The sequence below is a fragment of the Lissotriton vulgaris genome, chromosome 8 (genome assembly GCF_964263255.1).
Source record: "Lissotriton vulgaris chromosome 8, aLisVul1.2, whole genome shotgun sequence".
In the NCBI taxonomy this organism is placed as follows: Eukaryota; Metazoa; Chordata; class Amphibia; order Caudata; family Salamandridae; genus Lissotriton; species Lissotriton vulgaris.
The window spans coordinates 1,164,304,673-1,164,318,629 of NC_141696.1; the positions used below are offsets into that span (position 1 = coordinate 1,164,304,673).

At 41.8% G+C, this 13,957-nt stretch overlaps 1 protein-coding gene across 1 annotated transcript in view; it reads right to left on the reverse strand.

The window, feature by feature from the left end:
• The window catches only part of DNAJC15 (DnaJ heat shock protein family (Hsp40) member C15), a 237,573-nt gene that overhangs the window by 70,209 nt on the left and 153,407 nt on the right, over window positions 1-13,957 (reverse strand). The window contains exons 4-5 of the mRNA XM_086933441.1: window positions 6,691-6,764; window positions 5,113-5,189 (exon numbers count right to left, since the gene is read on the reverse strand). Of these exons, the coding sequence (XP_086789567.1) occupies window positions 5,113-5,189; window positions 6,691-6,764 (151 nt within the window). The remainder of the gene's footprint in view (window positions 1-5,112; window positions 5,190-6,690; window positions 6,765-13,957) is intronic.

Here is a 13,957-nt window from a genome sequence, read left to right on the forward strand (position 1 = left end):
AGGCACAAAGGATACTGCCCCTTCCTCCAGTACTGTAATGTAATTCTCAAAATATTCTTTCCATTCACTCCATTCTGCCACGTTTTCATCATCCCTCTCCATAAACGGCACTGGAGGCAGAAAATTATACTTCTGGCCCCACTCCATGTTGAATGTACAGCTGTATTTTGGAAATCACTTGAAAATGCTTTATCCTCCTAGCCAGGAAGATGGGATCAGGGTGAGGTCAGTGGGTCACCCTAGCGTCCCCAGGACAGTCACTAGAGATGTGCCAAGAACAGCCACTGGGATTCTACTTTGAAAGACACTCTCTCCAAATTCGCTTACTGTTTAATAGCTTGACTTTCTATAATCCTTGAGTCTGCTTAGCTCACACCGTATGTGGGTTGGGGACCCTTGGAAATCCTAATTCACTTATGCAAAGGGATACTTGACCCTTTCACGACGAGCTGCTTCTCAACTGTATTGAATATTCCTCAAGGTGTCCTTGCACTATAGACCCTTCTTTGGTTCCCACACACTGCCACACTTCACAGCCACTCTGAGGTTTTCTACTCGGAACCTCGTGGGTTGCCTCACACATCTGTTCCTCTGGAATCTCCTCAAGCTGTTCGCACGCGCTGTCAAAATCCTGAGCTTTACCTCACGCTGCTTCAACACCTGCTGTGGTTAAGTTTACTACGCAGAACCCTGAGGTTTTGCCACAGTCCCAAAGTCTCCACGCATCGCTTAGAGATGCTGCCTCAGTTCTAAATTTCCCTTACGCTGCTTCAACACTGCAGTGGTAATTTACTTCACAGGGCCCTGATGTTTGCATCGTTCTCTCAGCTCCTTCTGAATCTCCTCACCGACTAGCCAGCGCTGCCTCTAATTTAAGATATCCTTATGCCGCTTCTACACGCCGTTTCGACTAAGTTCACCTCATGGAACCTTGCAGATATGCCTCGTTCCCTCTGTTCCTTTGAACTCACCTCACTGAAACTTCTACGCGCTGCTATCGATCCAATTCACAGGTTAACTTCAGTAGTTAATGCCGCTCAATTTGCTGCCACAGATGATCTTCATTCACAGGAACAGAGGCTCGCTACACACTCTGTACTTCTGGTTTTATTATTTTATTTCCAACCTTTTCTCTTCACACAGCTGCCATGCACAGCCTCCATTCAGTATCATGAGACTTCGGCACCATAAGTTACGCTCCACGCGCCTCTCAAAATTTCAGAGGTCCAACTCAATAATGCAGTCCAGCCTGTGTCCCCCACGGTTAATCTCCTTCCCCCGAAAGAACATGTGAATCCTACTGGATTCTCCGAGACTTTCCGTTACACGCCTCCTTTACTTCTGGGAGTCAGGGAAAAGCGTCTTCCCCACGCGGTCATTCACTCATGCCTCAAATGGTTGTCGCTCACCTCAAACCAGTTCCTTTCACGTTGCTTCAAATGCGACCTTAATGCACGATCCGCTCCCTTCAATTGTCGCTCATCTCAAAACAGTCCCTTTCACGTTGCTTCAGGAGCGCCTGTAATACACGCTCCGCTCACTTCACCTCACGCAACTTCAAAGTCTCACCACATAGACCTGTGCAGTTCATTGACAAATAGAGCCATATGCCTTACTTCATTTCCTCATGCTCTTTTGCGCCGCTGGCTCCGGTATCACTGTGTGCTGAGTGCTGCGCGTCACTTTCTCCTGGAGGTTTCTACCGCCTGAGCCGTTGCGACAGGAGAGGGTTAAATTCACCTTACTGACGCCGTCCTTGCCTTCGCGCTCCGCCTCTTCGCCTCCTGTGCCCGGCGTGACACTCGACTTGCACACTCTCGCGTTAGAAGCGAATGTGCTTATAAATCCTACTTCTCACTCGCAATGGCAGAACAGGAACTTCCTGTCAACGACTCAGCGGAGCTTCTGGGCAAGACCAGCTCCGTCTTGTCACCCACTTGAATTCCCTGCTATCACAGACAGCAGGACAGCCTTCCGCTCCACAGAGGGGACTACAACGGAGCCAAGAGACGCCTCTTCAAAGCCAGGAACGGAACGCTTACGCTACAAGTCGTCCGTTTCAATCAACATCGTCTGCTTCATGGACTGTCTCCCATTGATTAGCAGCAAACCGCTGTGCCGACTTTCAATCCCCCAGAGTAAGTCTTCCTTTTCAAAATTTTCCTCCGCCCAAGCATCAAATCTGTCCAGGGGGGAGGCACCAACTGACCCTGGCTCAGCTCCACGTCCTCGTCGCCAAGAAATGTAGTAATAAGACACTACTCGACGTGGGTTCCACGATAGGTTTATTGGTACAAAATCATACAGGTGCTCCCAGCTTGGCGGCAGTCTCTCTCAACAACATTCTATCCTGAACTCCCGGAGGTAGAGCGGACCGTACCAAGAGGGGAGAGGGGAGAGGGGTGTGTGACGGGGAAGTCATGGCTAGTAAGGTTGCAACACAACCTCTGGCTTTAATGGCTTTACTCATGTGGCTGAGAGGACATCAATGCGTAAAGAATATTCTACTTTCCTGAAGAATCACAAGAGTTCAAATACGCCCATTCTAAACAAGATAAGAATGAAGCTGTCATGAAAATCCTGGGCCCCTATATATCACTTCTGTATGAAATTCAATTTTTTATCAAACTAAAACAAATGTTCTTCACTAATTTCCAAATACCAGCAATCGAGTATTTGAATGCTTGAGTTGCCATCTTTTGATGCACCTTCACGTCTTACACAAAATTCTCTCAGCTGTGTTCTATAGCCCGTCTCTACCATAGTGGTTTACACCAACAGCCTATTATCAGGCATGAACACTCATTATCGTAGTTATTCACTACAGGAAACTGTTGTGTGCTGCATCATAAAACAAGGCAATGGATTAGAAAATTCACACTCAAGAAAAACTGTTCTTGTAACACTGGGATTCTCTCTTTTTGGTAGTTTGCTAGTAGAAGCTATTCTTAGGGGACAAGCCAATAAAAGCATGTATTACTCAATAAAAATGCTTTTAGACTCAGAATGGATTTTGTACAGATATGATGACTGATTACTGTTTACCACAATGATGTGTTCACTAACATTTTCCATTAGGTTGTCTTGAGAAGAAACAAATAAGATCAATATTGAGTATTAAAAAGGGTGCAATAGCAGTGATATTGTATGATGGATACCTTGCACTAGTTGAGTAACCTAGCTGAGTAAAGAAAATAATTAAGATTTCTAAGCCTAGAAGGTCGAGGTTTCACTTACTTAGGCATGTGCCCTTGCTCACAACACACGTTTATGGTTTTGAGGTATAACACCACTGAATATTACAGTATAATTTGATAGGAATAAACAATCTCAGATTTTTCCAATTATTTTTGCTGACCATTGTTAGCATGAAATGTGGAAGCATTCAGTAAATAATGAGAGCCTGCCATGTACGTAATGAGCTAGGAGGTTACAATCTATGTAAATTCCAATATGCTATATATTGTCCTTAAGAAGGCGTTAAGATTATTTGGATGCCTACAGGTAGGTCGAAATATGCAATTAGCCCAATTGGGAGAAAATGTTTACTGTGTTGGTACAGTTTGTGAGAGGCACCTAAAAATATATTAACTATGCATGCCAACTCTTTTATGGGTATTGACAACAGCGAATAACAACCGAGAATATGACACACTAAGTTTATTCACCAGAGTAGATATAAAGATAATATTAGATGAGTGGCACACCTCTGAGAGATACAGCACAAGTCCCGTGCACACGTTCGGGTAGCCGGTGATAATTCTAACCCGGCGTTGTTGGGTTAAATAAACTGGGTTTCTGGAGAACCGTTCTCCGACACGGATGAGAAACACTTCGATTGTATACCTGTTGGCATCTACATTCAGACTGCCAATTGAACGACGGATGCACCCGCCTGTTTCACTTTCCTGCGAACTCTCACCAGAAACCCAGTTTATTTAACCCAACAACGCCGGGTTGGAATTATCACTGGCTACCCGAACCAGCTACACTTACACCGTCTACAGTCCTGAAGAGTCACGAGCTAACGGCTCGCTTGACGAAACAAGTGTCGGCTAGTTATGTGCGTTTTTGTCTTGATGTCACCCTTCCAGAACAAGAGGGCCTAATACATCTTAAAAAGAACGAACTACATGGGTCTACATTGTCTCATTACTTAAGACTTGCGCTTCATGTTCTTGGCATAAAGAAAACCTGCATGATTAACTCATTATAACGTGTGCACAGGACTTGTGTTGTATTCAATTTGTTGGGCCCTTGCCAACTCATACAGAGGTTCTTTGGGTCTCCTCTGACCGTGTTGCACTGTTCTTATTTTTGTTGTCTTTACCCATACTAACCGCTACCAGCATCGGCGCCACTTTTTCTTGTACACTCGAAACCCTACACGGAATCTTCACCTCTGAGAGATGTTGTACGATCAAAGGTGAGTATGAGTGAAGTTTTAATGAAAATCCTTTAGAATGTTGACAGAAATCCCTAAAAAGTTATAGGTAGACTGCCCTAGGAATGAAAGGGACAGTGAAGGTTAGTGACTACATTTGAAAAATCAACCAGGGGTCTACTCAGAAATGACTGAGGACTTCTGTATTAACAGCTCTAGTTTTCAATTTAGTGGTTTATCATGACATTAGAAAGGTTGCCATTTTGCAAGAAAAAGGATAAAGGAGCAAGATATTCGGAACAGAATTTAAAGTGTTCACACAGTATTAAGTGTTGGCTGTATTCTTAAGGTATTTGCCAGTGATTAAGCAAAATGACTCCGCAGACTATATTTGTGTGTAAATACTCTGTATTCTTACACCTCTTTTTTGTCTTCTTTTCCTTATTATTAGTTTCTTTGAACTATATTTACTAGCCCATTTTCTTCTTATAAAATCTTACACACAATTTGTACCATAAAGACATAAGAGGTGTTAGTCTACACTAGCTCAACCTGGATCATTGATTTATTTTCTTTAAATACAGTTTCCTCTTTTGTTTGGACAAAAGCGTCCAAATACAGCAAACAAAAGAAAATAGTGTCAACATTGCGCTGGGCAGTTTCTGTATTGCTATAAAAGAGCAGAACATACAATTCACTGTACAAAAAAATTGGAGCCAAGATCCTACCTTATGCCTAAAATAAGACTTGCTTCTCGTCTATTCATTTTCTGTTCGAATCCTCCTTTATAGTATGACGAAATACTCTGTAAAGGAAACAAAAATAATCACAGAAAATAATTCACCTTCAATTTCATATATCTTTTTTTGAAACCAGCAGTGTTTTGTTTCAATCTTCCAAAAATCTAGGCCTCTCAAAAGCTGCATGATTTTTGGAAGTCTGCCCCCTTTCCAGGTCTGGCTGTCCACAACTTCAACTATCTGGAAACCCAAGTCATGAATTCTTCAACAAAGTAGATGAAACAGTTCAGTCTCTGGCTTTCATTTGCTTTTCATAGTCTGCCATTGCTTGGATGTATTGTTAACCAGGATCTTGTCATTTTGTAAATGGTTGCCTTGTCCCATGTGTTCCCACTAGGTTTTTGTGATAAGACATCAAACAGTACTTTTGTTATATTGCACATACAACATGCCCTGTATATTGTAATTTAGAGCCTGTGTGCTTTATTTAATGTATTCAATTTGGTGATCTGATAACATTTTAATTGCTGATTTATGCCTTTTTGTTTAGAACCCATTATTCACTAACTGACGTTGCACATTCTTTTGTTTTACTTTGCAGTCATGATAACATGTTGTATGCTACTATTGATCAAAAAGTAAAACCGTGCACACATATAGGCTTACTTAAGGTGCAACACGAGTACTGACTGTCCCTAAGTCAAAACTATCCACTATGCAGTGTTTTACTATGTATGCATTTTAAGTTCACCCCTTACAATGCAAACTTGATCAGATGGCTCAATTTCATAACACTCTTCTTCGTAGGCACTGCTTAACTCCACTAATGCGGTCTGCTAAGCAAATGGCCCCTACTCTCAGCTTCCATATTTATTTAGAGCAAGATGCTGCTTTATTATTATTATTAGTTCTATGGCAGCTGGGGTAACACACACAAAGTCGTCCAAATATTACCAAGCACTTTCTCTAACAAAAAACTCTGGGCTGCTGGCTTTGCCAAAGCTTGTTTGCTCAAATACTTATCAAACAGTGAAGGCAAAATTTTATCACATTATTTCAGCTTATAATAGCCCCTTTTATAGACCTAATGTAAATAAAAATGTGCATTTTATTTAACATAGTTGCTAAAAACATAAATTCAGTGATAATGGCGGGGTATCGCACTGAATACAGACTTCAGTACACTCGGCGAGAGATCATTCAGTCAAGCCTCTTGCAAGTTGTATTTATTTAATCAATTGCACTGGTGTTTCTGACCGCTGGCAAACAGTAGTTTTCGTTCAACTTTTTCAGGGGATGCGACTCTGTCTGTACTTTAAATCAGAAGCCTCTTCACTTCCGACAATATTTCACATGTTCGTTTGCATCTAGGGACATGCGGCATCTGGCACACTTAAGACTCCATATGTAGACTGTCAAGGATGCAGGACAAGGCAATACCTGGCAGCCGCCGAGGGCTTTACTAGCACAGCCACCAGACGACAACTGCAGAAGCGAACTGAGCTCCATTGTGAGGCGAAAACGTCACTTTGTCAAAGGTTGCTTTTGTAATAAGAAAATACTTACAGCAGAAGGGAACTTCTTTGCTGATTCTGTGATTACTTGCCCCAGAGGTTTCCAGAGGTGAAACGCATAGCGACCTAAAAGCATTACAATATAAATTACACTTTCAGACAAAAGGTTTCACACTTCAATTGCTTTTTTATGTTATATCACAATGTCATCTTTCCATTTCTGTTGTACAAAAACTTCACAAAACACACACCTCACTTACATGACTGTACTGTGATGCCGGAAACCAATGACAAAAATCCACAGCTATAGCAGAAAAGAATACGTTGTGTTCCCAATATCAAATTTTCTGCAAACGAAAAATGCTACCCTTCGAGCCGCTCATTGGAATCTACAGCACTTCGGTGGCAGGTCCAGAGTTTTTTGTAAAATGGCGATTAAAATTCGAAATAGAATATGTAGTATGAGTAGTGACCCCTCAAGTTGAATGTTGGATTGCACTAGAACAACCGAGTTTCATTCGGTCCACCTTGATGAATATGGACTAGTCCAGTTGAATACTGGCATCTCTAGAGGGGGCGGGGTAAGATAGGGCTCATGTACCACCTCTATTTGTCCTAGCCTTCCACCCCCATTGGATCTCACTACCAATGCTGATCAATGTGCAATAATGCGGTATGGAAAAACAGACACTGCACTTTGCAACACATATCAATTCATCCCAATATCTTTCGTTGTTGTTTGCTTAACATTTTGCAATAAGACTTAATATGTATGTGTGTATATATATTTTGAAGAGACAAATAGATACAAACTAAATCAGATGTAAATGTTCCACTCCAACGTGTGCAGTTATATTGAAATGCGTTGGTGGTGGTTGGGTGATGATAATTGCACTGTCCGAATAAATACAATTATCGCTGATCCTTGGTGTGCGTTTTTCTTCCGTGTGAAGTGAAAAAGAAATTTGGCGGAGTAATATATATATATATATATATATATATATATATGTATATACACACAAAAACATACACACACATACAAACATATAGGATAAAGTACCCCCTGCTGTAAATCATAAGGATATTGCAAGGAAACCCACCTTTTGCACTTAGAATATCACACTCGAGCATCTGTACTAATAATGGCACAATACATATTTAAAAACATTTCTTGTAGTATTCTATGACTTGGTACATGCACTGCGACAACAAGACATATAAAGTAGACTACTTTTTTCAGGGTTACTATGACAGTGAACACAGCAAACATTTCTATTATTTATGTTCTCAGCAATACATTTCCAATTCCTACACTGGCATCTCTAGAGGGGGCGGGGTAAGATAGGGCTCATGTACCACCTCTATTTGTCCTAGCCTTCCACCCCCATTGGATCTCACTACCAATGCTGATCAATGTGCAATAATGCGGTATGGAAAAACAGACACTGCACTTTGCAACACATATCAATTCATCCCAATATCTTTCGTTGTTGTTTGCTTAACATTTTGCAATAAGACTTAATATGTATGTGTGTATATATATTTTGAAGAGACAAATAGATACAAACTAAATCAGATGTAAATGTTCCACTCCAACGTGTGCAGTTATATTGAAATGCGTTGGTGGTGGTTGGGTGATGATAATTGCACTGTCCGAATAAATACAATTATCGCTGATCCTTGGTGTGCGTTTTTCTTCCGTGTGAAAAAGAAATTTGGCGGAGTAATATATATATATATATATATATATATATATATGTATATACACACAAAAACATACACACACATACAAACATATAGGATAAAGTACCCCCTGCTGTAAATCATAAGGATATTGCAAGGAAACCCACCTTTTGCACTTAGAATATCACACTCGAGCATCTGTACTAATAATGGCACAATACATATTTAAAAACATTTCTTGTAGTATTCTATGACTTGGTACATGCACTGCGACAACAAGACATATAAAGTAGACTACTTTTTTCAGGGTTACTATGACAGTGAACACAGCAAACATTTCTATTATTTATGTTCTCAGCAATACATTTCCAATTCCTACATCCACTCTTATCACTGCTCTGAGAGCATGAAAAAGAAACTAATGCTGCCTTCAGGGGAAGTGTTAGAATTGTCGCTCTCATACCTGCACACATAGTGCCTCTGTGTGATCAGACCTTCTGCCGGCAGGGCAAAGAGGAGGAAGCCTTGTTATCAGAGTTCAGCCAAACTCAGCTGAAGCTCCATAGGCTCAACCTTGACTTCATTCTGGACAGCTTGAGTGTGAACACCTCGATAATCTGAATGATCAAACCTCCCTGTTTATTTAATAAACTGACCACTGCATAATGTAACTGATTGTGAATTACATTCGAGGCAGAAAAGCGGCAGAAAAATCCAGCTAGAACTAGTATTTTTACATGCATCATAACAAGCATTTGCAATGCAATAGGTCTCGCATTTGTGAGAGTTTGAGCTATTTTTATTGTAAATTACATTGCCTTTTATTTATGTTTTGGTTTTTGAAACATAAATAAAAGCCATTGTCTCTTACAATGCCAATAGGTCAAACTCGTGTAAATGCAAGACCTATTGCATTGCAAATGCTTGTTGTTACAGAAAAGCCCTTTCTACAGCGCATACTGGCTCTTTTAACGTTACTCACAAAAACAAACAAGTACAGGTAAAGCACAAGATGGCTTCGTGTTACCAAAAGCACAATGCTCCAGCACTGGAATTATAATCAACATAGTGGCAGAACTTAAATCCCAATGGCAGGAGTCAGGAGGCCTCACAAGGAACATATTAACCTGTAATAATGTGCTAGAATCTGTTGGAGGAATATGGTTAAAGACCAGTGTGCACACTGATGAGAGGCAAGTGAGTCTAGGACAGTGTCTCCTATGAATGAGCAGTGCGGACCCTGAGTAACAGACTTTTAATCATGCAGTTTTGCCATCTGCACTAGTTCTGTTATCATCAGCGCTATTCTTATTGTTGTCATCAGCACTGGTCTCATTGTTGTCATCAGCGCTATTCTCACTGTTCTCGTTAGCACTAGTCCCACTGTTCTCATCAGCGCTAATCTTATTGTTGTCATGGGCACTAATCCCATTGGTATCGTCAGTGCTATTCTCATTGTTGCTATCGGCACTAGTCCCATTGTTATCATCAGTGCTATTCTCATTGTTCGCATCGGCACTAGTCCCATTGTTATCATCAGTGCTATTCTCATTGTTAGCATCAGCACGAGTCCCATTGTTATCATCAGTGCTATTCTCATTGTTGTCATGGGCATTAGTCCCATTGGCATCATCAGCGCTATTCTCATTGTTGGCATGGGCAATAGTCCCATTGGTATCATCAGTGCTATTCCCATTGTTGGCACCGGCACTAGTCCCATTGTTATCATCAGTGCTATTCTCATTGCTGTCATAGGCCCTAGTCTCATGGTTATCAGTGCTATTCTCATTTCTGTCATGAGCAATAGTCCCATTGTTATCATCAGTGCTATTCTCATTGCTGGCATCGGCACTAGTTCCATTGGTATCATCATCGCTATTCTCAATGTTGTCATGGGCACTATTCCCATTGGTATCATCAGCGCTATTCTCATTGTTGGCATGGGCACTAGTCTCATTATTATCATCAGTGCTATCCTCATTGTTGTCAGGAGCACTAGTCCCATTGGTATCATTAGCACTATTCTCATTGTTGTCATGGGCACTAATCCCATTGGTATCATCAGGGCTATTCTCATTGTTGGCATCGGCACTAGTCCCATTTTTATTATCAGCGCTATTCTCATTGTTGGAATCGGCACTAATCCCATTGGTATCATCAGGGCTATTCTCATTGTTGGCATCGGTACTAGTCCCATTGGTATCATCAGCGCTATTCTCATTGTTGGAATCGGCACTAGTCCCATTTTTATTATCAGTGCTATTCTCATTGTTGTCAGGAGCACTAGTCCCATTGGTATCATCAGCGCTATTCTAATTGTTGTCATGGGCACTAGTCCCATGGTTATCAGTGCTATTCTCATTGTTGGCATAGGCACTAGTTCCATTGTTATCATCAGTGCTATTCTCATTGTTGGCATCAGCACTAGTCCCATTGTTATCATCAGTGCTATTCTCATTGTTGGCATCGGCACTAGTCCCATTGTTATCATCAGTGCTATCCTCATTGTTGTCAGGAGCACTAGTCCCATTGGTATCATCAGCGCTATTCTCATTGTTGTCATGGGCACTAGTCCCATGGTTATCAGTGCTATTCTCATGGTTGGCATAGACACTAGTCCCATAGTTATCATCAGTGCTATTCTCATTGTTGTCATGGGCACTAGTCCCATGGTTATCAGTGCTATTATCATTGTTGGCATCGGCACTAGTCCCATTGGTATCATCATCAGTGCTATTCTCATTGTTTGCATCAGCACTAGTCCCATTGGTATCATCATCGCTATTCTCAATGTTGTCATGGGCACTATTCCCATTGGTATCATCAGCGCTATTCTCATTGTTGGCATGGGCACTAGTCTCATTGTTATCATCAGTGCTATCCTCATTGTTGTCAGAAACACTAGTCCCATTGGTATCATTAGCACTATTCTCATTGCTAGTATCTGCACTAGTCCCATTGGTATCATCAGTGCTATTCTCATGTTGTCATAGGCACTAGTCCCATGGTTATCAGTGCTATTCTTATAGTTCGCATCAGCACTAGTCCCATTCGTATCATCAGTGCTATTCTCATTGTTGACATGGGCACTAGTCCCATGGTTATCAGTGCTATTCTCATTGTTGGCATCTGCACCAGTCCCATTGTTATCATCAGCGCTATTCTCATTGTTGACATCAGCACTAGTCCCATTGGTATCATCAGTGCTATTCTTATAGTTCGCATCAGCACTAGTTCCATTGTTTTCATCAGTGCTATTCTCATTGATGGCATCGGTACTAGTCCCATTGTTATTATCAGTGCTATTCTCATTGTTGGCATCGGCACTAGTCCCATTGTTATCATCAGTGCTATTCTCATTGTTGGCATTGTCACTAGTCCCATAGTTATCAGTGCTATTCTCATTGTTGGCATTGGCACTAGTCCTGTTGGTTATCATCAGTGCTATTCTCATTGTTGGCATGGGCACTAGTCCCATTGTTTTCATCAGGGCTATTCTCGTTGTTGTCAGGAGCACTAGTCCCATTGGTATCATCGGCGCTATTCTCATTGTTGTCATGGGCACTAGTCACATTGGTATCATCAGAGGTATTCTCATTATTGGCATCGGCACTAGTCCCATTGTTATCATCGGTACTTGTCCCATTGTTATCATCAGTGCTATTCTCATTGTTGGCATCAGCACTAGTCCCATTGGTATCCTCATTGTTGGCATCAGCACTAGTCCCATTGTTATCATTAGTGCTATTCTCATTGTTTGCATCAGCACTAGTCCCATGGTTATCATCAGTGCTATTCTCATTGTTGTCAGGAGCACTAGTCCCATTGGTATCATCAGCGCTATTTGAATTGTCATTAGCACTAGTCCCATTGCTGTCATCAAGGTTACTCCCATTCAGTTAGAACAGGTCTTGAAAACACTGAAATGTGGTGCCTGTTGCGGTTGTCTTCCTGCAGATTTTGAAAAGCCCTTGTCTTGCTGTTGACTTTGCTTAAAGAGCAGATCCTGCTTCCGAAGAATCAGACACAGTCTGGGTATCTGCTACAGATGATTCTGGAAGGAAGCCAGCGCTGACCAAAGCAACCTCCATGGGTGACAATGTATATGCTAAGAATGTTGTATGCTGTGAAGCTTAACGATTTCACCGTCTGCCAACCACTTAAAAATAGGTAGACTTTGTTTTATAAACATCGCTATCCTGGGAGGTGTGAAAGTGGCACTGAACAAAACACTGCTTCTTTCATTTAGTTGCTTCCCTGAGAAATGTATCCAAAAAAAAAGGAACAAGCCCGCGAGTGGTGCGCGCGCGCCCACCACTGGGAGCCATGTGGTTTCAATTATCGCGCCCGTGTCTGGGCACGATAATTGAAACCACATGACGGCCAACGAGCGTAATAGTCACCAATGGGCCATGGGCGGAGCAATGCGCCCGCCTTTGGCCTATTGCGTGCTCTCTTGGTAAAAAACACGCACGCAAAGCCCAATAGCATGCCACAAAAGAAAAAGCACACGCTTGTGTGTGTGCCATTCCTAGGTCAGCTTATGAAAGCCCATGTTTACCGACTAAATATCTCGCGCTGCACACTGCAACGCTAGGAGTGAGACCTAAAAATAGAGTCTGGTTCAGGAATTTATATCAGAACAAGGCCGAAGTCAGGTTCCTTCATAAGGTTTTGGAACTCCAAGGAGATTTACAATATCCTTATAATGTATGGCATGGTGTATTAATTTTAATACATGATCACACTATTGATTTTCTCATAAACTACTTAAATATTTAGTGTGTTGCTCATTCACATGAAAGAGATAACATGTGTGCATACATGAAGAATAAAAGTAGAATATCCAGTGAAAATTTAAACACACCAAAAAAGCAGATAGATATGTTTCAAAAAGAAATTAGAATCAGTTTAGTACAAGTAGTTTAATACAAGTCAGATAAAAAAGTGCTATAGCTTGGAGTGTGTTGAAACATGCAGATTCCATCTTTCCAATAATTACTTCAGGCGTAAAAAATATAAACATGTTGCCATGAATATTTCCTTTCTGCGTATCACTGTTCATTTAGACAAGCATTGGAAATGCAATAGGTCTCGCACCATTAGAGTTAGTGTTTTTAGAATTGTTTATGGGTTTTTTTTGTAAATGTTTAGCATTTTTGTTTCCTGTAGCCAATGCTAAAGAATTACAAATAAAAAAAGCCATAAACATTTCTAAAAGCTCTAACTGAAATGGTCTGAGACCTATTGCACTGTGTGAGGGTGAGGGGTTGAGGGTGAGTGAGGGTGAGGGTGGGTGAGTGAGGGTGAGGGGTTGAGGGTGAGTGAGAGTGAGGGTGAGTGAGGGTGAGTGAGGGTGGGTGAGGGTGAGTGAGGGTGAGTGGTTGAGGTTGAGGGTGAGGTGTTGAGGGTGGGTGAGGGAGGTGTTGAGTGTGAGTGAGGGTGAGGGTGAGTTAGGGTGAGGGGTTGAGGGTGAGTGAGGGTGAGGGGGGAGTAGTTGAGGCTGAGTGAGGGTGAGTGAGAGTGAGGGTGAGCGAGGGGTTGAGGGTGAAGGTTTGAGGGTGAGGGTGAGGGGTTGAGGGTGAGTGAGGGTGAGGCGTTGAGGGTGAGGGAGGGTGAGTGTGGGTGAGGGTGAG